Below are 27,895 nucleotides of genomic sequence, written 5' to 3'. Positions count from 1 at the left end.
TACTGTATCTTTTTCCACATAATTTTTCGCGAGGTTAAGCCTTAGCCTAAAAAAAAATTATGGCACTTTTTTTTATTTGCGTGGCTATTGTGTTTGCCTATAAGCTTTAACATTGTTTTATTTTTCTTTTCAGAGGAGCTGAAAGGACCTTTAGAAGAATATGTCCACAAGCGATATCCTGGTCTTGTTAAAGTAGTCCGCAATCATAAAAGAGAAGGATTGATCAGAGCTCGTATAGAAGGCTGGAAAGTTGCTACTGGACAAATCACTGGATTTTTCGATGCACATGTTGAATTTACAGCTGGCTGGTAGGTAAACAGAATTAATATTTTGTAAGATATTCATTTTACAGGAACTGCAGTAACCACAGTATTTAAACATTAAACAGAAGCATATAAAATTTTATGTCTGTCCCAAGACATTTTCAACTGTAAGCAATTTGAAATGTATCATGTACTTGGCTGCAAATTCATTCATAATTATTTAATTTGTTGGAAAATCAACAAAAATAATGTGCTTGTGGCTTCTTTAATTATCTTTTTATGTTTCTAAATTTCCATTTTATTTACTGTATATCTATAAAGTGAATGAATTACCTTAAGATACATATCATTTTATCCCTTCAGTTCACATATTTCAATATAAAGATATTATCTATGTTAGAAGGAAACTCAAGTGAAAACCTGAATTTCCCACTGTACTTAGTATGGTATAAAACATCGAATGAGTTCCAACAGCTGTTTAAGTGTGGGTCCTCTTTAGAGATGAGCGAACACTAAAATGTTCGAGGTTCGAAATTCGATTCGAACAGCCGCTCACTGTTCGAGTGTTCGAATGGGTTTCGAACCCCATTATAGTCTATGGGGAACATAAACTCGTTAAGGGGGAAACCCAAATTCGTGTCTGGAGGGTCACCAAGTCCACTATGACACCCCAGGAAATGATACCAACACCCTGGAATGACACTGGGACAGCAGGGGAAGCATGTCTGGGGGCATAAAAGTCACTTTATTTCATGGAAATCCCTGTCAGTTTGCGATTTTCGCAAGCTAACTTTTCCCCATAGAAATGCATTGGCCAGTGCTGATTGGCCAGAGTACGGAACTCGACCAATCAGCGCTGGCTCTGCTGGAGGAGGCGGAGTCTAAGATAGCTCCACACCAGTCTCCATTCAGGTCCGACCTTAGACTCCGCCTCCTCCGGCAGAGCCAGCGCTGATTGGCCGAAGGCTGGCCAATGCATTCCTATGCGAATGCAGACTTAGCAGTGCTGAGTCAGTTTTGCTCAACTACACATCTGATGCACACTCGGCACTGCTACATCAGATGTAGCAATCTGATGTAGCAGAGCCGAGGGTGCACTAGAACCCCTGTGCAAACTCAGTTCACGCTAATAGAATGCATTGGCCAGCGCTGATTGGCCAATGCATTCTATTAGCCCGATGAAGTAGAGCTGAATGTGTGTGCTAAGCACACACATTCAGCACTGCTTCATCAAGCCAATACAATGCATTAGCCAGTGCTGATTGGCCAGAGTACGGAATTCGGCCAATCAGCGCTGGCCAATGCATTCTATTAGCCCGATGAAGTAGAGCTGAATGTGTGTGCTAAGCACACACATTCAGCACTGCTTCATCAAGCCAATACAATGCATTAGCCAGTGCTGATTGGCCAGAGTACGGAATTCGGCCAATCAGCGCTGGCTCTGCTGGAGGAGGCGGAGTCTAAGGTCGCTCCACACCAGTCTCCATTCAGGTCCGACCTTAGACTCCGCCTCCTCCGGCAGAGCCAGCGCTGATTGGCCGAAGGCTGGCCAATGCATTCCTATGCGAATGCAGACTTAGCAGTGCTGAGTCAGTTTTGCTCAACTACACATCTGATGCACACTCGGCACTGCTACATCAGATGTAGCAATCTGATGTAGCAGAGCCGAGGGTGCACTAGAACCCCTGTGCAAACTCAGTTCACGCTAATAGAATGCATTGGCCAGCGCTGATTGGCCAATGCATTCTATTAGCCCGATGAAGTAGAGCTGAATGTGTGTGCTAAGCACACACATTCAGCACTGCTTCATCAAGCCAATACAATGCATTAGCCAGTGCTGATTGGCCAGAGTACGGAATTCGGCCAATCAGCGCTGGCCAATGCATTCTATTAGCCCGATGAAGTAGAGCTGAATGTGTGTGCTAAGCACACACATTCAGCTCTACTTCATCGGGCTAATAGAATGCATTGGCCAGCGCTGATTGGCCAGAGTACGGAACTCGACCAATCAGCGCTGGCTCTGCTGGAGGAGGCGGAGTCTAAGGTCGGACCTGAATGGAGACTGGTGTGGAGCGATCTTAGACTCCGCCTCCTCCAGCAGAGCCAGCGCTGATTGGCCGAATTCCGTACTCTGGCCAATCAGCACTGGCTAATGCATTGTATTGGCGTGATGAAGCAGTGCTGAATGTGTGTGCTTAGCACACACATTCAGCTCTACTTCATCGGGCTAATAGAATGCATTGGCCAGCGCTGATTGGCCGAATTCCGTACTCTGGCCAATCAGTGCTGGCCAATGCATTCTATTAGCTTGATGAAGCAGAGTGTGCACAAGGGTTCAAGCGCACCCTCGGCTCTGATGTAGGAGAGCCGAGGGTGCACTTGAACCCTTGTGCACCCTCAGCTCTGCTACATCAGAGCCGAGGGTGCGCTTGAACCCTTGTGCACACTCTGCTTCATCAAGCTAATAGAATGCATTGGCCAGCGCTGATTGGCCAATGTATTCTATTAGCCTGATGAAGTAGAGCTGAATGTGTGTGCTAAGCACACACATTCAGCTCTACTTCATCGGGCTAATAGAATGCATTGGCCAGCGCTGATTGGCCAGAGTACGGAACTCGACCAATCAGCGCTGGCTCTGCTGGAGGAGGCGGAGTCTAAGATCGCTCCACACCAGTCTCCATTCAGGTCCGACCTTAGACTCCGCCTCCTCCAGCAGAGCCAGCGCTGATTGGCCGAATTCCGTACTCTGGCCAATCAGCACTGGCTAATGCATTGTATTGGCTTGATGAAGCAGTGCTGAATGTGTGTGCTTAGCACACACATTCAGCTCTACTTCATCGGGCTAATAGAATGCATTGGCCAATCAGCGCTGGCCAATGCATTCTATTAGCGTGAACTGAGTTTGCACAGGGGTTCTAGTGCACCCTCGGCTCTGCTACATCAGATTGCTACATCTGATGTAGCAGTGCCGAGTGTGCATCAGATGTGTAGTTGAGCAAAACTGACTCAGCACTGCTAAGTATGCATTCGCATAGGAATGCATTGGCCAGCCTTCGGCCAATCAGCGCTGGCTCTGCCGGAGGAGGCGGAGTCTAAGGTCGGACCTGAATGGAGACTGGTGTGGAGCGACCTTAGACTCCGCCTCCTCCAGCAGAGCCAGCGCTGATTGGCCGAATTCCGTACTCTGGCCAATCAGCACTGGCTAATGCATTGTATTGGCTTGATGAAGCAGTGCTGAATGTGTGTGCTTAGCACACACATTCAGCTCTACTTCATCGGGCTAATAGAATGCATTGGCCAATCAGCGCTGGCCAATGCATTCTATTAGCGTGAACTGAGTTTGCACAGGGGTTCTAGTGCACCCTCGGCTCTGCTACATCAGATTGCTACATCTGATGTAGCAGTGCCGAGTGTGCATCAGATGTGTAGTTGAGCAAAACTGACTCAGCACTGCTAAGTCTCTGCATTCGCATAGGAATGCATTGGCCAGCCTTCGGCCAATCAGCGCTGGCTCTGCCGGAGGAGGCGGAGTCTAAGGTCGGACCTGAATGGAGACTGGTGTGGAGCGATCTTAGACTCCGCCTCCTCCAGCAGAGCCAGCGCTGATTGGTCGAGTTCCGTACTCTGGCCAATCAGCGCTGGCCAATGCATTCTATTAGCCCGATGAAGTAGAGCTGAATGTGTGTGCTTAGCACACACATTCAGCTCTACTTCATCAGGCTAATAGAATACATTGGCCAATCAGCGCTGGCCAATGCATTCTATTAGCTTGATGAAGCAGAGTGTGCACAAGGGTTCAAGCGCACCCTCGGCTCTGATGTAGCAGAGCTGAGGGTGCACAAGGGTTCAAGTGCACCCTCGGCTCTCCTACATCAGAGCCGAGGGTGCGCTTGAACCCTTGTGCAGCCTCGGCTCTGCTACATCAGAGCCGAGGGTGCGCTTGAACCCTTGTGCACACTCTGCTTCATCAAGCTAATAGAATGCATTGGCCAGCACTGATTGGCCAGAGTACGGAATTCGGCCAATCAGCGCTGGCCAATGCATCCCTATGGGAAAAAGTTTATCTCACAAAAATCACAATTACACACCCGATAGAGCCCCAAAAAGTTATTTTTAATAACATTCCCCCCTAAATAAAGGTTATCCCTAGCTATCCCTGCCTGTACAGCTATCCCTGTCTCATAGTCACAAAGTTCACATTCTCATATGACCCGGATTTGAAATCCACTATTCGTCTAAAATGGAGGTCACCTGATTTCGGCAGCCAATGACTTTTTCCAATTTTTTTCAATGCCCCCAGTGTCGTAGTTCCTGTCCCACCTCCCCTGCGCTGTTATTGGTGCAAAAAAGGCGCCAGGGAAGGTGGGAGGGGAATCGAATTTTGGCGCACTTTACCACGTGGTGTTCGATTCGATTCGAACATGGCGAACACCCTGATATCCGATCGAACATGTGTTCGATAGAACACTGTTCGCTCATCTCTAGTCCTCTTATCTCCCTATCTTATAAAAATGAATTCTTGTCTGTCTGTCTGTCTGTCTGTCTGTCTGTCTGTCTGTCTGTCTGTCCGTCTGTCTGTCTGTCTGTACTCTAATGCGAACCAAACGACTGGACCGATCTTCACCAAATTTGGTACAGAGATACTTCAGGTATCCGGGAAGGTTTAAGACGAGACTCCAACTCGCTCGGACGTACCGTTGCTGAGATACAGCATTCCAAACACAGTGCCCCCCCCCCCCCTTAGCCAATACAAACCTGCAAGTCTTTCACTCATATTCCAACTGCAATACACACGGTCACTCCACATGTACAATCTAACACTGATATCCAAACTGAGCTACACACATCAGAGGATTAGATACACAGATCAGCACACAGTATCACATGCCAGAGGATTAGATACACGGGTCTGCACACAGTCCCACACACCAGAGGATTAAATACGCATTTCTGCACACAGTTCCACACACTGAAGGATTTGATACGTGCATTTGCACACGGTTTCACATGCCAAAGGATTAGATACAGGCGTCTGCACACAGTTCCACATTCCAGAGGATTAGATATGCGCGTCTGCACACAGTTCCACATTCCAGAGGATTAGATACGCGCATCTGCACACAGTACCACATGCCATAGGATTAGATACGCGCATCTGCACACAGTACCACATGGCGGGGGATTGGATACGCGCGTCTACACACAGTTCCACACGCCGTAGGATTAGATACGCGCCTCTTCACACAATACCATACAGGGGAGGATTAGATACACGTGTCTTCACATAGTTGTACACGCCATAGGATTAGATACACGGGTCTGCACACAGTCCCACACACCAGAGGATTAAATACGCACTTCTGCACACAGTACCACATGCCATAGGATTAGATACGTGCGCCTGCACACGGTTCCACATGCCGAAGCATTAGATACAGGCGTCTACACACAGTTCCACACTCCAGAGGATTAGATACACAGATCAGCACACAGTATCACACGCCAGAGGATTAGATACACGGGTCTCCACACAGTCCCACACACCAGAGGATTAAATACGCATTTCTGCACACAGTTCCACACACTGAAGGATTTGATACACGCGTCTGCACACGGTTCCACATGCCGAAGGATTAGATACAGGTGTCTACACACAGTTCCACACTCCAGAGCATTAGATACGTGCGTCTGCACACATTTGTACACGCCATAGGATTAGATACACGCGTCTGCACAGAGTACCACATGCCGTAGGATTAGATACACGTGTCTACACACAGTTCCACATTCCAGAGGATTAGATACACGCGTCTGCACACAGTTGTACACGCCATAGGATTAGATACACGCATCTGCAGACAGTACCATATGCAGTAGGATTAGATATGCGCGTCTACACATAGTTCCACACGCCAAAGGATTAGATACGCGCCTCTTCACACAATACCACACTTTGGAGGATTAGATTCGTGTCTCTGCACACAGTACCACAAGCCAGAGAATTAGATACGCGTCTCAGCACACAGTATCACACAGGGGAGGATTAGATACGCGTGTTTACACACAGTACCACACGGGGGAGGAGTAGATACGTGCGTCTACACACAGTTCACATGCCATAGGATTAGATATGCACATCTGCACACAGTACCACATGGCGGGGGATTGGATACACGCCTCTACACACAGTTCCACACGCCGTAGGATTAGATACGCGCCTCTTCACACAATACCACACAGGGGAGGATTAGATACACGTGTCTTCACACAGTTGTACACGCCATAGGATTAGATACATGCGTCTGCACACAGTACCACATGCTGTAGGATTAGATACGTGCGTCTACACACAGTACCACATGCCTTAGGATTAGATACACGCATCTACACACAGTACCACATGCCGTAGGATTAGATACGCGCGTCTACACACAGTACCACATGCCGTAGGATTAGATACACGTGTCTACACACAGTTCCACACGCCGTAGGATTAGATACGCGCCTCTTCACACAATTCCACACGCCGTAGGATTAGATACGCGCCTCTTCACACAGTACCACACGGGGGAGGATTAAATACGTGCGTCTGCACACAGTACCACACGCCAGAGGATATGATAAGCGCGTCTGCACACAGTACCAAATTCCGTAGGATTAGATACGCACGTCTGCACACAGTACCACATGCCGAAGGATTAGATACCCACGTCTACACACAGTTCCACATGCCGTAGGATTAGATACGCGCCTTTTCACACAATACCACACAGGGGAGGATTAGATACATGCATCTGCACACAGTACCGCATGCCAGAGTATTAGATACGCGCATCTGCACACGGTACCGCACGCCAGAGTCATTAGATATGCGCGTCTGCACACAGTTTCACTTACTGGAGGATTAGATACGCGCCTCTTCACACAATACCACACGGGGAGAATTAGATATGTGCATCTGCACACAGTACCTCACCAACAAGGATTGGATACTTGCATCTAAACACAGTACTACACGGGGAAGGATTAGATACAGCTTTACTCCAGGTATCCATAACAACTGATCACAGGTTTTTCACTGACATCCAAAATGAGATACACATAATCACATGACGCTTATGGACATACACACAAACAGCATACAAAATACACCAGTGCAAAATTGGACAATTCTTATGGGGCCACTACACAAACATAATGTAATATACCTGTGCGAAGCCGGGTCCTCCATCTAGTTTAATATATATTGGAATTTGGTTCAGATGGAGCCCCTTCTCTCTCATGTCCAACTGCATTCACCCCATGTTAAAAAATATTGAGGCTAAGAAACGGGACGTCCTGCAACAATAAAGGAAATGCATTGCGGTTCTTCCCACTGAGCTTTAGACAGAAGGATTATGAATGATAATCTGTTTTCCCTTAGCCCAAACAGCAGCACAACTGGGGTATTCCTGCCCCTATGAGCTGTTAGGACAGGTGGAATTTTTAATTACCTAACAGCTTTGACCCCTATAAGAGGCCGGAAGACCTGCTCCTACCTTGTGTTAGTAACAAGTATAGCATAAAAAGAGCAATTACAAAGTGATACACACAAATAAAGAATTTGTACAACAGTACCTCCTAGGGAGGGAGCCTTGTGCTGCTGTTTGGGCTAAGGGAAAACAGATTATCATTCATAATCCTTCTTTCCCCCTATGCCCAACAGCAGCACAACTGGGGATTTAGCAAGTATTGTTTCCCCTAGGGCGGATCATCCTGGCAGGCTGATGCCAAGACGGAGTGCCCAAATGCTGTAGCATCGGCCGTACGCCAGTCCAGTCTGTAATGTTTGGCAAAGTCAATTGTGAGCTCCAAGAGGCTGCCGCACATATTTGCTCTAAGGAGAGGAACCGTGTCTCTGCCCAAGATGTCGCCACTGCTCGGGTGGCATGGGCTCGTATAAATTCTGGAACAGGAAGCTCTTCGGCCCGTAGGGAACAGCTAATGGCCTCTCTGATCCATCTTGACAGGGTTGCCTTAGATGCTTTAGAGCCTCTATTGTGGCCAAACACATTGACTAGAAGATTCTCTGATCTTCGGAACGGTGCTGTACGGTCTAGGTAAATATGTAGTGCTCTTATAGATCCAGTGTGTGTATCTTCTCTTCCTGCTCCGAAGCAAGCGAGGGAAAGAAAGCCGGCAAGGCAATTACCTGGTTGGTATTCTGAAGTGTGATTACCTTTGGCAAGAATCCTGGGACGAACCTCAGCTGCACCCTGTCTGGAAAGAAGGTTATGAAGGGCTCAGAGGCCGCTAGGGCCTGTAATTCACCAACTCTCTTAGCGGAGGTTATTGCCAGCAGGAAAGTCACTTTCAATGACAGGTACTTCCAGTCCACTTCAGATAAGGGTTTGAAGGGACTGTTTGACGAGAGGATCTTGTGATAACCGTGTCTCCAGGAGAGCAGATAGAGCTGACACTTGGACTTTAAGGGTGGCAAGTGATAGACCTCTCTCCAGGCCGTTCTGTAAGAACTCTAGGACTGCATCTCTGTCTGGATCGCGCTGGTTGCCTGTACACCAATCTCGGAATATCCGGGTGATCCTCTGGTAGCTCTGGTTGCCTCTGCTCTTGAATGGGCTAAGGTACTTAGCACTCCCTGGGACAATCCTCTGTCTGTGCGTATGGTGCGGTTAACCTCCAGGCAGTGAGGTTGAATTTGTCTAGGCCCAGGCAAGGCCGACCGTTCAGTGACACCAGGTTCCTGGCTGGTGGAAGCCTCCAGTAGTTCTCCCGACTCATAAGGATAAGGTCAGTGAACCATGCCCTTTTCGGCCAGAACGGCATGATCACTATTGCCGAGGTCTGGTCCTGCCTGAGTTTCGCCAATACCTTAGGAATCATCGGAATGGGAGGGAAAACGTATGCCAGCTTGAACCTCCATGGTATTGACAGGGCATCCACCGCCAAAGGGTTGCCCCGGTACAGGGAGCAAAACCTTTCTACTTTGGCGTTGTATTGGGTGGCCATCAGATCCACCTCGGGGAGACCCCACCTCCTGGTCAGGTAGTGGGAGATGTCTTGATCTAAGGACCATTCGCCTGCGGTCGGGCGGCCTCTGCTGAGCTGATCCGCTAGGATGTTCAGGCGGCCCTGGATGTGTACAGCGGCCAGCTGGGGGAGGTTCCATTCTGCCCAAGAGAAGATCCGGTTGGTAACTTGCAGGAGCGAGGGGGACCTGGTTCCTCCCTGTTTGTTGATATAATGGATTGCCGTCAGATTGTCCGACCTTACCTTGACCGCTTTTCCCTGCAGAACTGGTGCAAACAACAGAAGGGCTCGATGAACTGCGGTAAGCTCACGCCAGTTGGATGAGCGCATCCTCTCCCGCTGATTCCATGTACCTTGTACCAGGGTCTCCCCCAGATGAGCTCCCCAGCCTGTGAGGGAGGCATCTGTAGTCAACCGGGTCCAGGCGGGCTGGACCAAGGACTTCCCATCGTGCAGATGGGTCCACCAGGGCAGAGTTTGCCGGGTGCTGATGGTTAACTGGATAGGCTTCTGTAATCCTATATGACTGTGGTTCCAGACTCTCAAGATCTCATTCTGTAGTGGGGGCATATGCCATAGGGCCCAAGGAACTGCTTCTATGGTGGTGGACATCAATCCTAGGACCTTCATGGCCGTCCTGATGGTGACCCTCCGTGTAGTGAATAAGTGATGTACCGCCCGAGCAATCTTCCTTTTGCGAGAGGAGGGTAGAGAGATCGTCATGTTGAGAGAGTCTAGGATAAGTCCCAGGAACTGAACTTGAGTTGATGGCACCACCACTGACTTCTGCCAGTTTACCAGCCACCCCAGCTTGTTTAGTAGAGCTACAACGGTCTGCACCTGCGTGGTAAGAACCTCCTTTGAATGGGCCTTGAGAAGCCAGTCGTCCAGATATGGGGCTATGAATATGCCTTGAAGGCGCAGGGCAGCAGCTACCGGAGCTATGACCTTTGTGAAGGTGTGGGGGGCGGAGGATATGCCAAATGGGAGGGCTGCGAACTGGAAGTGCGCCTCTTTCCCTTCTATGTATACGGCAATCCTTAGGAACTTTCGGTGTGCCGGAAAGATGGGTACGTGGAGGTAGGCGTCCTTCAGGTCCAGAGTGACAAAGTGATCTCCAGGCTGTAGAAAAGGCAGCACTGACCTGATGGTTTCCATGCAGAAGCGGATGAAGTGATTCAGGTATCTGAGATCGATGATCATGCGCCACTCACCTGATGATTTGGGGACCAAGAAGACTGGAGAATAGACGCCTATGCCTTGATCTGCGCGGAGTACCACCTCCAGCACAGCCTTGTCCATGTACTCCTGAATCGATTTCTCCTGATGAAGTTGTTTGGAGCCCTGAAGAGGGCAGGTTTTTACCATCTTCTCTGGCGGCTGGGAAATAAAATTGATTTTATAACCCTCCTGGATCGTCTGGATGACCCAGGGGTCCCGAACACTCTGGCGCCAGGCATCCACATAGTGGGAAAGTCGACCACCCACCACAGGGGGGGGATGGGAAGGGGGGCAGAGAGGTGGGGAAATTAGAAGGAGGTTCTCTTACACCCACGAGAGGAACCCCGACCTCTTCCTCTGCCGAACCACCGCTGGCCTCTGGTTCCTCTTCTAGAGGCTCCCCAACCCCGAAAGGAGGAGCTCTGTCCTTCTAAGGGCTGAGGCAGATTCTTGCCCTTTGAGTCGGCCAATCCCTCCATAATGCGGTCGAGCTCCTTCCCGAACAGCCGTCGGGGTTCAAAGGGGAGGCTATCCAGGCTGTTCTTGGAGGTAAGGTCAGCCCTCCAGGGCTTCAGCCACAGGGGCCAGCGAGCAGCAGTAGCTAACGCCATAGATCTGGCGGCCAGACAGGTCTGGAAGTGGGTGGCCTCCGTCAGATGGTCTACCAGCAAGGTGATGTCCAACATCGCTGCTAGGAGGTCGTCCGATCCACTCCAGAGTCTATGTCTTTCACCAGAGACGAGAGCTCTGCCCGCAGGCCAGTGGCTACTTCATTGGTGACAATGCCAAGAGAGGCCTGGGCAGAGGAGGCCGAATACACTCGCGTCAGGGATCCTTCTACCCGTCGATCCATAGGATCTCTCAGACTTGACCCGTCTTCAGTCGGGAGGACCGTGCGTCTTGATAGTTTAGCCACAGCCACATCTACTTTAGGCGGAGGGCCCCACGCTTTTAGCTGGCTTTCAGAGATAGGGAATAGGGTTTTAAAATGCCTGGATGGGGCAAAGGGTTTCTCTGGGCGCCTCCATTCCCCTTCCATCAGGTGGAGCATATCTGAAGAAGGCTTGAAGGTACAGGACCTGCGGCTTGAGCCTTCTCCACCCTCCCGGTCTCTGATCCTGAGTGCTCTGAATAATTTTGAGATCTTCTCCATAGGGAAGATCTCCTTCTCCTCCTCAGAATCCGACGACGACTCCACATCTCTGAGGCGCAGGTTCTCCAAGGGCAGAAGGGATAATTCACTCTTCGGGCGCGGTCTCTTAGTCAGGTGGGAGACGGAGGTTTCCATTGTCTTCATGGAATCCTGGACAAATCCCTTCACTCAGGATACCATCTCACGCATGGGGATCGCCTCAGAGGAGGGAGCTCTACATCCCTGGCAAAACCGGTACTGGGAGTCGTCCGGAAGAGGGATCCTGCAGGTGGCACACGCAAGGTGCTTCCTTTTTGAAACGGCCTTCCGTGGAGGAATGGCGGAGGAGGAAGAAGAAGACATTCTGCGGGAGAAGAGAGAAACAACAATACTAACAAACTTGCCCCCATGGTGGGGATACTCAAGGACCCTCAAGGGAGGGGAGGGGGACCCCCCGAACTTACTCCGGCAAAAAATGCTCGTGTCTAGGGGTTTTTTCGGCCTAAAGAAAGGTTCCCAGGTCCGGAAGTTCCTCCCCGCACAGGGAAGGACCCGGACCCAGCGCGGCGGATGCGGCCAAGTGCGCGCGTGAGCCAGAGTGCTCCCCCGGCAGGGGGAGACGAAGTAGCTTCAGAAGAACCAGAAGGAGCAAAGCAAAAGCAAAAAAGTCTTCAGCATGTCAGGTAAGAGGGAGGAGAGAAGCAGACCCCTATGAGAGGTCAGAACCCCTGCTCCCCCCTGACCACCTGTCCTGTCCCACAGGACAGAAAAAAAACACAAGGGAGGAGCAGGTCTTTCGGCCTCTTATAGGGGTCAAAGCTGTTAGGCAATTAAAAATTCCACCTGTCCTAACAGCTCATAGGGGCAGGAATACCCCACTTGTGCTGCTGTTGGGCGTAGGGGGAAACAAAGTTACCAATGGGAAACTGCTGGAATTTCTTTAGGTATATTTGACATGCTGCGATTTCCAAAACCACGACCCATCAGCTTTGCTATTACTGTAAAATGCTGAAAATTTTCCTGCAGTGTTTCTGCCATGGGCAAATTGCAGTGTTTCCGTCCCATGAGGCCCCAGCCTAAGGAAGATTTTTTTACCGCCATGATTTTTCCCTTTTTGCATCCATCACTCTACTACCATTAAAGTAATTTCCTCTCAGACTATGATGGATGAGAACAACAAACTGTAACAATGGTAGTGTGAACATATCCTAAGAATAGATTTGACTGCCAGAGGTGACCAGTCTTGATGTAGACAAACTAGTGACTACCAAGATCACCTTCTGTTACTTAAAGCCTATCTCCAATAGAAAAGAAAAGCTTCAGTGCCAATATACACTTCTTCTCATCCCTAGCTAACTGCCAGGAAGTTAGAAGTCTTTATCTGTTGTTTTGCAGACAGTGAAGCTGCAGTCCGATCACCAGTCACTATCTAGTAAAGCCTGCTACTGCAGAACATCAGTGACTGTGAACAAAGGATTGTTTTTTTTTTTGCTTTATATCTATCCGCCTGTAGTAGCTCTCAGTAATTCTGTACAAAATACAGAGCTATAATACAGTGTCATACTAAGAACAGATAGTGGAAAGCTCATTAAACTGAGCCCAATAATCCCATTATTCAGGATTCAAGTACAATGGATGATTGTTGGTGGTAACAAGGTCCCTCAGTGGTTAGCTTTGCAGCGCTGGAGTCCTGGATTCAAATCCTGCCGGGAACAACATCTGCAAGGAGTTTGTGTGTTCTCCTCATGTTTGTGTGGTTTTTCTCCCATACTCCAAAAGACATACTGATAGGGAAAAATGTACATTGTGAACCCTATATGGGACTGACAATCTCCATTTTTTAAAAAAAAAATTGCTGATTTTTGTATTTTTGTAAGAAATTTAAAAAACTGAATTTGTACACTAGCTCAAGACAACCCACACATATCACATTTTTTTTTACAGAGATGTAAATGTGTAACTGTAGATCAGAAGATTTATCAAACAAATTGCATCAATATTTCATAAACTATTGCATATATTTAAACTTCACTGTATTAATATTTGATCGACAAACCATGTCATACAACTGATACATGCAATGAAAAAACAGCATAAAATAAGAGAAAAGGAATATGTTTCAATAATGTAATGGAAGAAATGCCCTATTGATAACCCCTTGATTGTAAGGATTGACATTAAGTGCACTTGCTATTATGTATTACACAGCCGAGTGGTGGGACAAGTCGCTGGAGTTAGAAGATACACTGACTCCAGTGGATTAATCTCCTGGATGCAGTGATCAATAGCAAGACCGGCCCCCCTGTCACTCCTAAGACCCCCAGGATAAAATCACGGGTTCCAAAGAGTTACCACGGTAGCCGTGAGGCCATGGTCTTCTGACTTCCTATCCACATTCCCATTGGAACTACAGTTTGATGGTCACTTTGCTTTCCCCAAAAAATAACAAAAAGTGATCAAAAAGTCATACATGCCAAACATTGGTTCCAATATAAAAACTACAACATATTTCACAAATAAAGAGCACTGACATATCTCAGTACAGTAAAAAAGTTATAGGTGTCAAAATGCGGTGTCCCCAGGTTATTTCTTCATATTCAAAAAACATTTTATTTGTAAAAGCAGTAAAATGTAATAAAATCAATGTAAATGTGGTATCATCGTAATCTTAATGACCTGCCAGACAAAGCTGCCGTGTCATTTTTAATGCAGAGTGGATACAGTAAAAACAAAAATCAAAAAATGATGAAAGAATTATGTGTTACTAGCTGGTACCCGCGACTTCGTCTGCGGTGATTGTAGAAGTGGGTATATACAGGCGCGGGTAAGGTTTTCGTACTGTGTATAAGGGATGGGATATGAAATGTAAGTTTGTATCTTGTTTTTGCTATAATTCAGAGAATACGTGAGACTTTTGTGTTGAAGTTAACTTGTATTAGAGCTGCTATACGGTGTCGTGAGAAACTTTACATAGTGACTTTGGGACAGAAGTATTTGAAGTTAACCCTTTCCCGCCGATGGCATTTTTTGATTTGACTCCCCTCCTTCCAAACCCCATAACTTTTTTATTTCTCCGCTCCCCGAGCCATATGAGGTCTTAATTTTTCCTGGGACAAATTTTTCTTCCTGATGCCACCATTATTTATTCTATATAATGTACTGGGAAGCAGGGAAAAAATTCAGAATGGGGTGGATTTGAAGAAAAAATGCATTTCTGTGATTTTCTTACGGGCTTTGGTTTTACGGCGTTCATTGTGCAACCAAAATGACATGTCCCCTGTATTCTGTGTTTCGTTACGATTCCGGGGATACCAAATTTATATGGTTTCATTTACATTTTGACCCCTTAAAAAAAATCCAAAACTGTTAAAAAATTTTTTTTTTGAAAAGTCGCCATAGTCCGACAGCCGTAAGTTTTTTATACGTGCGTGTATGGGGATGTATAGGGCGTCTTTTTTTGCGGGCCGGGTGTACTTTGTAGTTCTACCATTTTCGGGAAATGTTATTGCTTTGATCACTTTTTATTCAAATTTTTATCAGAATCAAAACAGTGAAAAAATGGCGGTGTGGCACTTTTGACCATTTTTCCCGCTACGGTGTTTACCGAACAGGAAAAATATTTGTATAGCTTTGTAGAGTGGGCGATTTCGGACGTGGGGATACCTAACATGTATGTGTTTCACGGTATTTAACTACTTTTATATGTGTTCTAAGGAAAGGGGGGGTGATCTGAATTTTTAATCCTTTTTAATTTTTTTTTATATTTTTTTTACTTTTTTTAAACTTTTTTTTTTGCATGCATTTGACCTCCTAGGGGTATTGACATGGGTGGGCAGTGTCGCGGATTGTCAGAGCGGTGGGGGTCGGCAAACATGGCTGCTCCGGAGCGTTAAAGAGAGCCTCCTGGAGTATCGTTAAGGTGAGGGGTAAAGTGGTAAAGTATCTGTATATGTGATTGTGTGGGGTTAGGGGCGAGGCTGTAGAGGGTAATAGGAATTTTGGGGCTTGTTATGGTCCAAAGTGTGTGAGATTGCAGAGATGGTGGTGTGAGTTTGGGTTTTGTGGGGGTCCTGGCACAAACGTATGTGCGCTATTGTGACGAAAAGTAGCTTATTGCGCAATCGGGTGTATTAGCTATGTTTGTAGAAAATTTCAGCCAAATCGGTGGAGCGGGTTTTGCGTGATTGAGGAACAAACATCCGAACATCCAAAACTCACAAACCCACAAACTTTCACATTTATAATATTAATAGGATTTCACATGAATCCCCAAAAACATAAATAAAAGTTAATGAAAACTTTATACATTGCCGAAAATGGTGGCAAATAAAAGTACAACCCGACATGCAAAGAATAAGTAGACAGAAAAATAAAGAAGTTATGAATTTTGGAAGATGAAGAGAGAAAATATGAAAAAAGTCACTGAGCATTAACATACAAACTAACGAGCATCATTAAAGGGTTAAATCATGTTTAATATGTTTAATTATGTTAAAGTTATATTTTTTAAAGATTTATTTATTATGTTATTTTTAACTTTTTGTCAGTGTCTGTCACTTCCTGTTTGCTGGAGACAAGCCACAGTCACAATGGTTTGGAGCAGACCCTATTGACTTTTATGGGAGAATTTTCTAGGCCTACTCTGAGACCTGTGCAGAAAGAGGGGAATAGATAATTACTAGAGATGAGCGAACAGTGAAATGTTCGAAGTTTGATTCAAGTAGTCGCTCAATACTCGACTGTTCCATCGAACATCAAACCCCATTATAGTCTATGGGAAATAAATACTCGTTTAGGGGGAAACCACTATTCGACTCAGGAGGGTCACCAAGTCCACTGTGAGACCCCAGCAAATAATGCCAACACCCTGGAATGCAACTGGGACAGCAGGGGAAGCATGTCTGGGGGCATCTAACATGCCCAAGTCACTTTATTACGTTGGGATCCCTGTCAGCTTGCAATATGCGCGAGCTGACTTTTTCCTATAGGAATGCATTGACCAGCGTTGATTGGTTGAATGCCATACAGACTACAGCATTCGGCCAATCAACGCTGGTTCTGCCAGAGGCTCGTCTGTGAGGAGGCGGAGTCTAATATCGGACCAGAATGGAGACTGCTGTGGACAGCATGGCCAGCACTGCTACACAAGAGAACCGCTGCTACACCGGAGAACCGCTGAACCCTGCTGCACACTCAGTTCTGCTGCATCAGAGATGCACTGAACCCTGCTGCACACTCAGCTCTGCTGCATCAGAGATTCGCTGAACCCTGCTGCACACTCAGCTCTGCTGCATCAGAGATGTAGCAGAGCTAAGTGTACACTGAACCCCGCTCCACACTCAGCTCTGCTGAGGAATGCATTGACCAGCGTTGATTGGCCGAATGCCATATAGAGTACAGCATTCGGGCCAATCAACGCTGGTTCTGCCGGAGGAGGCGGAGTCTAAGATCGGTCCACAGCAGTCTCCATTCTGGTCCGATCTTAGACTCCGCCTCATCACAGATGAGCCTCCGGCAGAACCAGTGTTGATTGGCCGAATGCTGTACTCTGTATGGCATTCGGCCAATCAATGCTGGTCAATGCATTCCTATGGGAAAAAGTCAGCTCGCGCATATCGCAAGCTGACAGGGATCCCGACCAGATAGAGCTCCAAAGAGCTGTGTGAATAACATTCCCACCTAAATAAAGGTAATCCCTAGATAATCGAATTTTGAGTTTACCACCTGATGTTCAACTTGAATCGAACATCTCGAACAGCCTGATATCCGATCGAGCATGTACTCGATCGAATGCTGTTCGCTCATCTCTAATAATTACCTATTATATGGCTTAGTCACCACACACGGGATATTTTTTGTTTTTAACCCCTTAACGCTAAATCACGTACCTGTACGTCAGGGAATGTGGTTAGTTCCCGCATTCCCACGTACCTGTACATGATTGAGATTGCACGGGCTCAGAAGCAGAGCCCGTGCGATCTCCACGGGAGGCCGGCTGTATCTGACAGCCAGGCTTCCCCTGTAGCAGCAGGGACGGAGATTGCACCGACCCCCGCTGTTTAACCCTTAAGGTGCCATGATCCATAGTGATCATGGCACCCTAGGGGTTTGGCCGGGCTATAAAGCAGTCTGCCGGCAGCATCAGGAGTCTGTGTGAGCTGTAATTTACAGCTACACGCTGCTCCTTAATCCCTCCCCCCATGGGAGCGAGCTCCGATGGGGGGAGGGTTAACCCCTTGGATGCCAGGACGAGTGGAAGCTAGTCTATGCATCTGCATAGCTAGCTTCCTCTATAGACTGCAATACACGTGTATTGCAAGTCTATAGTTAGTATAGAACCAGTGATCCTCTCTGATCGCAGGTTCTAGTGTGCTTACAGCACAAATGAAAAAAAGTTTTTTTTTTTTTAAAAAAAATAATAATAAAGTGTGTAAAACAAACAAACAAAACAAACATAGTTAAATTTCTTGTAAATCTGGAAAATCGCTGTTACACTTGTAAGCCTTGTAACGTTCAAAATAAATTAAAATACAATCAAAAGATGATGCTGATATAAAGCAGAGATATGGGAGATACTATTTATTACTGTATTTGGGTGGTATAACTATCTGCCTGAAAAACAGAGAATTTCACATTTTGAAAATTGCAATTTTTTCCAAATTTCCATCAAATTTCCTATTTTTTTAATAAGTATATACAAAAATATTGATTAGCGTTTACCACTAACATGAAGTATAATGTGTTACGAGAAAACATTCTCAAAATCACTTGTGTAAGTTAAAGCGTCTCAAAGTTATTGCCATTTAAAGTGACACATGTCAATTTTGAAAAAACAGGCCTGGTCCTTAACATACTTTTGGGCTGTGTCCTTAAGGGGTTAATATAGATAATAAATAGAGATGAGCGAACAGTGAAATATTCGATATTTGTTTCGAATACCCCTCAATATTCGACTATTTGAACGAATATCGAATTCCATTATAGTCTATGGGGAAAAAAATGTTCATTTCAGGGGAAACCACTATTCGACTAAGGAGGGTCACCAAGTCCACTATGACACCTCGGCAAATGATAACACCTCTGGAATGCAACTGTGACAGCAGGGAAAGCATGCCTGGGGGCAGCTAACACTCCCAAGTCACAGTTTTACCCCACTATCACAGACCATCAACTACACACTTTCCATACTCCATACAACCTCTATGGAAAGTGGAAAAATACCTGGAAACCTTCTTTCCTCCCCAATTGTATGGACAGAAACCCAAATTTTAAGCTAAAGAAACATTAGCAAGCACCCCTTTAAATCACGTTGCCCATGACAACCACAGATGGAATAGGCAATGGGAAATCCAACAGTTACCGCCCTTAACTGTCATTGTGGATATGTGTGTGTGTGAGGAGTTCACAAGGCTGACAGACCCAAATCCAAATGCTGCAGCACAAGCAACCAGCAGTCAGCCTAAGATTGTCTCTTCAAGTAAGACACAAGATTCTTTGGAACCAGAACAGGAAAACCCAGTGATTACCATTGCAGCAGTGCCTAGGCCATCTTTCAGAGCAGTTCATTCAGAGATTGAATTGGAGAAAAATGAGAACATTTACTGTGATTGAGTCTTCATGCACATTAGTGGGCATGGACAACCTAATGTACAATAGCCTCATGCTGAGCTGGCCTCATTACTGAACACGATCAACCAGGATAATCAGGGCTGGAAAAAGCCATCAGATCTTACTGAAAGGAATCACCCTCGGTTTGGAAAGAAGCCATCTAAACGTTGCACCTTTAATTAAGTTGAGCATTGCACCAGCAGAATGTTAGGCCCTTGGGGTGAGTTGAGCCTTGCACCAGCAGAGTTTTTGGCCCTTGAGGTGAGTTGAACCTTTAAACAGCAGAGATTTAGTTTTTGGCCCTTTGGGTGGATTGAGCCTCTAACCAGCAGAGTTTTGGGAATCAGGGTGGATTGAGACTCTAACCAGCAGAGTTGGGGGGAATCAGGGTGGATTGAGCCTCTAACCACAGAGTTTGGGGGAATCCAGGTGGATTGAACCTCTAACCAGCAGAGTTTGGGGGAATCTGGGTGGATTGAGCCTAGTAGGAGCAGAATTGTGCAACGCTGATGGTGAAGGAGTATGAGGAGTAACTGGAGAGGTTGAGCACACACATGGAACTTCATGTTGGGGTGCTTGACACTAGTGGATAGGTAAATGATGGGTCAATCCAGTGGCTGTTCATTTTGATGAAAGTCAGCCTGTCAGCACTCTCAGCTGACAACCGGCTGCACTTATCTGTGATGATGCCACCAGCTGTGCTGAGGATCGGAAAGGACAGGGCTGTGGTTGGCCAGGTACTCCCACAAGATGCGCCTATACTTGTCCCTCCTGGTGACACTAGGCCCCTCAGTGGCGGTAGTTTGGCGAGGGGGTGCCATTAACATGTCCCAGACGTTGGAGAGTGTGCCCTTGGTAGGTGTGGACCGGATGGCAGTTGTTAGCCTGTTGGAGGAACTCTCCTCTCTGCCGCCGACAGTTGATGGAAATATCTCCATCATATTCTGCACCAGTTGCTTGTGGCAATCATTAATGTGATTGGCCCTCCCCTCTACCAGAATAAAAATCGAAATATTATTTTTATACTAGGGGTCGATGATTGCAAAAATCCAGTATTGGTTGCTCTCCAGGATTTTGACAATGCATTTGTCACTTGAAAAGCACTCCAACATGAATTCAGCTATGTGTGCCAGAGTGTTACCTGGCATGACTTCGCTGCCCCCATCGGAATGGTCACTCTCCATTTCCTCCTATTCCTCCTCCTCCCTTTCGCCCCATCCACGCTGCAGCAATGGGATGCGTTGAACTTCCCCGCTAGCCTCCTGTGTGACAATGAGATCATCTGCCACTTCATCATTCTCCTCCTCCTTTTCCTCCGTCATTATACGCTGTGAAGCGGACAGGAGTGTGCCATGATTATCCTGCTGGCATGGTTCTTCTCCTATGCCCGACTCCTGAGCGTACAATGCGTTATCCCCTGATGGCGATGAGGGATTCTTGCATCACACACAGGAGCAGGATTGTTACATTCACTCGTGCGTCATCACAGCTGACCCTCTTAGTGGACTCCTCAAAGACATGTAAGATCTCGCATACGTCTGCCATCCATGGCCACTCATGGTGCAGAAACTGCGGAAGCTGACTTTGAGGAACCCCTGGGTTTTGGAGATGGTACTCCATCAAGGTTCTCTGCTGCTCACACACTCTGCTCAACATGTGGTACGTCAAGTTCCAGCATGTGGGGAAGTTGCACAACAGCTGGTGTTTGGGCAGATGGAGGCATTGCTGTAGTGTTTTGAGGCTAGCAGCAGCTACTGTGGACTTGTGAAAGTGGGCGCACAAGTGCCGCACTTTCACCAGTAGCTTGTGTAAATTGGGGAACATTTTTAAAAACCATTGCACCACTAAATTGAAAACGTGAGCCAGGCATGGAACGCGTTGGAAGTTGGCAAGCTCCAGAGCCGCTACCAGGTTCCGTCCGTTATCACACACGACCATGCCTGGGCCCAGGTGCAGCGGCAAAAACCATGCTGACGTCTCATCAAGGAGGGCATACCTCACTTCGGAGGCAGTGTGCTGTCTGTCCCCCAAGCTGATGAGCTTCAGCACGGCCTGTTGACGTCTCCCCATGCCAGTGCTGCAGCTTTTCCAGCTCGCAGCTGGGGTTGATGTTATGGCCGAGGAGGAGGGGGAGGGTGGCTCTGAACCCCTGCCAGGAATCTTGGGCGGGGAGATGAGGTAGACCGTCCCAGTTTGTGACCCGGTCCCAGCCTCAACTACATTCACCCAGTGTGCCGTCAGTGAAATGTAGCGTCCCTGTCCGCATGCACTTGTCCACGCATCGGTGGTCAAGTGGACCTTTGTGCAAAGCGCGGAACTTAGGGCCCGCCTGATGTTGCGTGTCACATGCTGGTGCAAGGCAGGGACGGCACACCAGAAGAAGTAGTGACGGCTAGGGACAGCATAGTGAGGTGCCGCACTTGCCATCAGGTCACGGAAGGCCTGATTTTCCACAAGCCCAAACGGCAACATCTCCTGAGATGGAGATGTGCGTATTTAAGACTTGTGCATTTGGTGGGTAGCGCTGTACTTTTGCCTGTGCTCAAACGTCTGGGAGATGGTGGGTTGCTGGGAAGAGGCGCATGATGGTGCAGGAGAAGGAGCTGGGGCAGGAAAAGGGGAGGATGAGGGAGAAGTCCCCAAAGTGGTGGAGGCAGATGTGGAGGTGTCCTGGCTGGTGCTCTGGACTGACAGCACTGGCAACAGTGGGAGAGGCAATGGCTGCAACACCGGACAACAATTGTCCTGCGTTTACTCTCTACCACTGAGCCCAGTGCTTGCATTCCAAATGACGGTGCATGGCAGTTGTCATAAGGTTGCTCTTTTCAGAGCCCCTACTCAGTTTCGAGTTACAAAGTGTGCAAACCGCACTATATTTGTCCTCCACGCATTTTTCTAGGCTGACTAGAATAGGGAACATGTTGGGCCTTGCTGGCTGTGGCCTGGCTTCAGTGAAGCAGCTGTCCTCTGCCTCTGGACATGCCTCTGCCTCTAGCCACCCTCTTTGGTGCTGCACTTCCCTCCACATCTACTTTCCCCTCTTGACATAGCCCCTGTCCAGGTTGGGTCAGTGTCCTCGTCGTCCACCATCTCCTCTTCCAATTCCTCTCTCGGCTCCTCCTACTGCACACCGCACATGGCAACAGGCTGCCCTGATGGCAACTGTGTCTCATCATCGTCACTGAGGGTGGGTTGATAGTCAACAACAACAAAATCAACAGTAGATGGCGGATGCTCCAGTGTTTGGGCATCAGGACACAGAAACTCATCTGCTAGCTCCTGGGATTTGGAACGTGGTGGGACAGAGAGAGGGACAGTGAAAGGACCCTAAAACAGCTCTTGGGAGGTGGGAAACGTGGGATTACTCTGTTGTGAAGATTGGGCATGTTTTGAGGAAGGAGGACCAGACTGTTGGGTAGGAGGAGGAGTTGAGGTAGAGGCTAATTGGCTGGTGGAGAATGTGCTGGAAGCATTATCCGCTAGCCATTGTAACACATTTTCCTGGTGCTCCGAACTGGCTAGTGTTGTACCCTGCACCCTAGTTAATGTGGCCATCAAGCCGGGGACTGTGGGGAAGCGCAATGCTTGCTGCTGCAGAGGAGTAGGCACGGGATGCGCTGTAGCTTGACCGCAACCTTGCTCCCCAGCTGCATTTCCACGCCCCCGGCCTCGTCCCCGTCCCTTTGTGCTAGCCTTATGCATTTTGAGATGTATATAAATGGAAATTTTATGGTGTATACACCGAGGAAATCTGAATTGACCTATATAGCCTGACGGATTTGCTGTGTATATCACTTAGGTTTTTTGGGGGTATACACTGAGGAATGATGGATTGACCTATATGGCCTGACTGATTTGATGTGAATACCACTTAGGTTTTTTGGGCGTATACACGGAGGAAAGCTGGATTGACCTATATGGCCTGAGGGATTTGCTGTGTATACCACTTAGGTTTTTGGGGGTATACACCTAGGAAAGCTGGATTGAGCGTATATGGACTCCTCTCCCTGCAGTATAGCTCTGAAAAGAGCTGTTGTTCTTCAGATCTCCTGCCTAGCAGAAGCTAATCCCTCTCTAGCCCTCAGCAGATGTCTGTCCCTATCACTCCAAGCCGCAAATGAGACGAACATGGCGGCCACTATTCTTATAAATCTGAGGTCACCTGATTTCGGCAGCCAATGGCTTTTTCCTATTTTTTTTCCGTTCTCATAGTTCCTGGTCCACCTCCCCTGCACAGTTATTGGTGAAAAAAAGCGCCAGGGAAGGTGGGAGGGGAAACAATTGTTTTCTGTTTTCGTCGCGTGGTATTCAATTCTAATCAAATGTCTCGAATAGCCTGATATTCGATCGAATATCTATTCTATCTAACGTTGTTCGCTCATCTCTAATAATGAAATGAAACAAACCCGATGTTTTGACTGCTTTTCATTCAAATTTTTTTTTTTTTTTTTTTGAGAGGCAGAATGGCAAAAAAAGTAGTGGGTTGGCCATTTTGATTTTTTTCCATTACCATATGCAAAAATATGTTTTCCTATGGCGTTTTTTTTTTTTTTTTGCAGGGCCAGGTATACTTTTTACATATACCATTTTGGGTAATGTTTGTTGCTTTGATCACTTTTTATTCATATTTTTAACAGAGGTGAAACAACAAATAAAACAGCAGTTTGGTACTTTTGATTTTTTTTCCTGCTACAATGTTCACCATACAGGAAAATATTTTTATATTTTTGTAGACCAGGCTTTTTTCAGACATAGGAATACGTAATACGTATGTATTTCACAGTCATTTGTTTCTTTTATATGTATTGCAAAGAAAGGGGGGGGGTGATTAAGAATTTTTTTTTTTTTTTTTAATATATTCTTTTTTACTTTTTTTTATACTGTTTTTTTTATTTGACCCTAGTATAGTCTTGAACCTCAGGGGGTTTGATTACTAATGCAATGCATTACAATACTAATGAATTACAAGGTATTGTAGAATACCGGCGCTTCTATTACAGAGTGCAGTATAGAGTATATGCCAGAAAATTATGTACTAATATTTTACAATTCACCATTTTCATGTTTAAAACTTAGAGATGAAATGGAGTGTTCAGCTTTGACATGATAAAGCAGATTCAATATCAAACCTGTAGTCCAGTTTATACAATAACTGTCTATTCAGATTAACTCTATTATAGTGTCTCCACATGACTGCTTCCTTCTAAAACAGCGCCATACATGTGTACAGATTGTGCGCAGCATTGTGTCCAGTCCTATTCACTTTAATGGGGCTGAGATGCATTACCAGACACAATTCATGGAACAAAGCAGCTATGTTTGTCAGCTCTAATAAAATGAGAAATATTCTTTACTTTCCCTGTTTATGAGATGAATTTCAATGGCTTGTTTGTACAATTGTATGCATGTAAATCTCCTTGATATTTAATTTACAGGGCTGAGCCAGTTTTGTCTCGGATACAAGAAAACCGAAAGAGAGTCATTTTGCCTTCAATAGACAATATTAAGCAAGATACATTTGAAGTTCAGAGGTATGAAAATTCAGCACATGGATACAGCTGGGAACTCTGGTGCATGTACATAAGTCCTCCGAAAGACTGGTGGGATGCTGGGGATCCATCTCTACCGATACGGTAAGTAAGGCTCATAGCTCCATATAAATAGAATGTATTTTTATTATTCAACAGGAAAACATTTCATTGAATATTCCTTTATGGGATCATAGTTTTCTAATCTGAACCAAGAATAGTAGGAAAAATACTGGATTTTTAGAAGCTTTTAGACTCTCATGCGGGCAGTGTGCGGCAAGCACACAGACCACATTATAGTCTATGGGGTCCGTGTGCTTAACTGCACAGCGCTTGCAGTTGCGTTGGCATTCTGTTCATGGGGGTCCTCCTGCGGACTCCTTCCAGATGGAAGCTAAATGCTAATGTGAACCGGGCATATCTCTGGCAGAGACTTTCATAGTCACTCACTACCCTTATAGTAAAGACCCCTTCTATGTTGGTGTAAAAAAAACCTTCAATATATTTCTATCATGCCCCTCATTATTTATATTATGCCCCTCCAGCCATCTTTTTTTTCCAGGCTAAATCACTCTAATTCTGATAATCTCTCTGGGTACTGTAGCCCCGATATTCCTTTTATTACTCCTATTGTATCATGTCTTTGTTGTGCAGGTGCCCAAAACTGTACAGAATACTCCATGTGTTATATGGCAAATGATTTGTAAAGTGTCTGAACTGTGTTCTTACCATGTGCATCCACGACCCTTTTTATGTTTCCCATGTCCCTATTTGCTTTGGCAAGAGTTGCTTAACATTGGTTGCTCCTGTTAACTAAACTTCTTAAGTCATTTTTTATATCAGTTTTTACCCAGCATTTTCCCACTTAGTAAGTGATTTGGCATCTATCATCCTGTGTGCGTAACCTTATATTTATCACTATTAAAGCTCATTTTCCACTTCTCTGTCCAAGTTTCTAACTTATTCAGATTCATTTGTAACTCTACACAGTTGTCTTTTATGTTAATGTCTTTACAGTTTAGTATTTTTGTGCAAACCTTCTATAAAATCACATATAATATATTAGAGAAAACAGGAGTCAGTACTGGAACCCCAGTAGTAAAGGTGACCCAATTTGAGTATGTGCTTTAACCACCGACTATTTGGCTCATTGACCCCTTACTTACCAATTGCTACAAGCATTTTCATTTTATGTGCCAACCTTTTATCTGTTACAGCATCAGATGACTTCATAAACATCTGAATATATAAAGTCCACAGCCTCCCCAGCCCTGTCTAGAACCTATATCATCATAGAAACTGATCAGATTAGTTTGGAAAGACCTATCCCTCTAAAACACATGCTGGTAAAGAGTTATCCATTTATTTTGAATATTGGCAATATATTTGCTATATACTAGTCATGGTGCACATAGATGGCTTCTATTTCCTATCCTTTCAGGTCTAATTGTTAATATTAAAGGGGTTGGCCACTTTCAGATCAATATCGTGAGACAAATGTTATTGTTTGTATAATAAAAAGTTATAAAATTTTTCAATATACTTTCTGTATCAATTCCTCCGTTTTTTAGATCTCTGCTTGTTGTCATTCATTCCAGTATTCTAGTGGTTGAACTCTGTCCATGGTCACGTGATGTACAGTCCATGGTCATGTGATGGGCACACAGGTGCATAGCTTGTTACCAGGCAGATATTTGATTAAAGGGGCTCTATCAGCAAAATCATGCTAATAGAGCCCCACATATGCGTGAATAGCCTTTAAAAAGGCTATTCAGGCACCGCTAAAGTTATATTACACTACCCCCCCCCCCCCCGTTTTAAAATAAAACCCTAAAACAGAATATGATCAACTTAACCATTGTGCACAGCCGTCTTCTTCAGCCACGCATCCTCTTCCAGTGATGTCCTCAGGTCCCGTCTAACTCATGAACTGACATTGATAAAAAATGGCGCAGGCACATGTGCAGTAGCCATAGTAGAAGCAGCATGCTACTGCGCATGCACCCATGCCATTTTTTAACAATGTCAGTTAGCTAGTTAGACGGGACCCGAGGACATCGCTGGAAGAGGAGGCGTGGCTGAAGAAGACAGCGGACCCTGAATGCCCGCCCACCGTGCATGATGGGTAAGTTGATCATATTCTGTTTTAGGGTTTAATATAGTTTAATGTAGTTTAATATAACTTTAGCGGTGCTTGAATAGCCTTTTTAAAGGCTATTCACGCATATGTGGGGCTCTATCAGCATGATTTTGCTGATAGAGCCCCTTTAAGTGAGAGCACGGAGGCTGATGAGTCATCATCAGCAACAGTAGCCTCCCTGCTCTCACCTCCCCCTGTGTACACACAGCAGACAGTGCTCAATGAGACTTCCGATGCTCGTTGCTGGCTAATTATCATATCAATAAAAGTGGGATAATTAAAAAACAGATGAGAGGATTAACAAACAAAAGATATGCGTGGAATAGCCTTTCTAAAGGCTATGCAAATATATGCTTAGTTAAAAATGAGTTTTCCCAATGATAGAATCCCTTTAAAGCGATTATCCATGGAAACATTTTGGTAACCTTGCCTTAGGATAGGTTATGAATATCTTATTGGTAAGTTTGGAACACCCTGCTGCCCTACATATCAGATTATATCATTAAGTGCAGTACTGTTGAAACACTATGTAGTGACAGTTAGTGAATAATGCTGCTCAGCCTTGTCTGACATATTTTCCTCAAACCCTATTCAATCCAGTTCTGGAATTTTACTGGTGAAACTTCCAGTATTAGTGAACATGTAAGTTAAAGGTTTCTGCCTATATTAAAGCATAGCCTTTTAATATTTATACTATTTTAACCCTTAATTCTGCTCGACTACCAATTTGATTACTTAGCCCCAAGTCACTATCCACAGTAAGTCTCTCCATAGTAATTATGAATTAAATACGTCTAGCCATCTTCTTTCCCAGTACAGTTGTATCTTCCCCATTGTGGTACAACCCATCCCTACCATAAAGCCTGTAGCCAACAGAAGCTAGTCCAGTTCTCTAAGAACCCAAACTCTTCCTTTCTACACCAGTTCTTGAGCCTTATTTACATCCCTAATCTCCTACTGCCTTTCTGACATG

The 27,895-nt window shown here is 46.0% G+C and overlaps 1 protein-coding gene across 1 annotated transcript in view; it reads left to right on the top strand.

Annotated features, from left to right (window-relative positions):
• GALNT17 (polypeptide N-acetylgalactosaminyltransferase 17) overlaps positions 1-27,895 on the top strand; it is a 359,033-nt gene that overhangs the window by 222,638 nt on the left and 108,500 nt on the right. The window contains exons 4-5 of the mRNA XM_075264887.1: positions 134-308; positions 24,690-24,887. Coding sequence (XP_075120988.1) covers positions 134-308; positions 24,690-24,887 — 373 coding nt within the window. The remainder of the gene's footprint in view (positions 1-133; positions 309-24,689; positions 24,888-27,895) is intronic.

This window comes from Leptodactylus fuscus, chromosome 2 (genome assembly GCF_031893055.1).
Source record: "Leptodactylus fuscus isolate aLepFus1 chromosome 2, aLepFus1.hap2, whole genome shotgun sequence".
In the NCBI taxonomy this organism is placed as follows: Eukaryota; Metazoa; Chordata; class Amphibia; order Anura; family Leptodactylidae; genus Leptodactylus; species Leptodactylus fuscus.
Note: the sequence above shows the minus strand (reverse complement) of the source record. Positions and strands in the feature narration are given on the sequence as shown.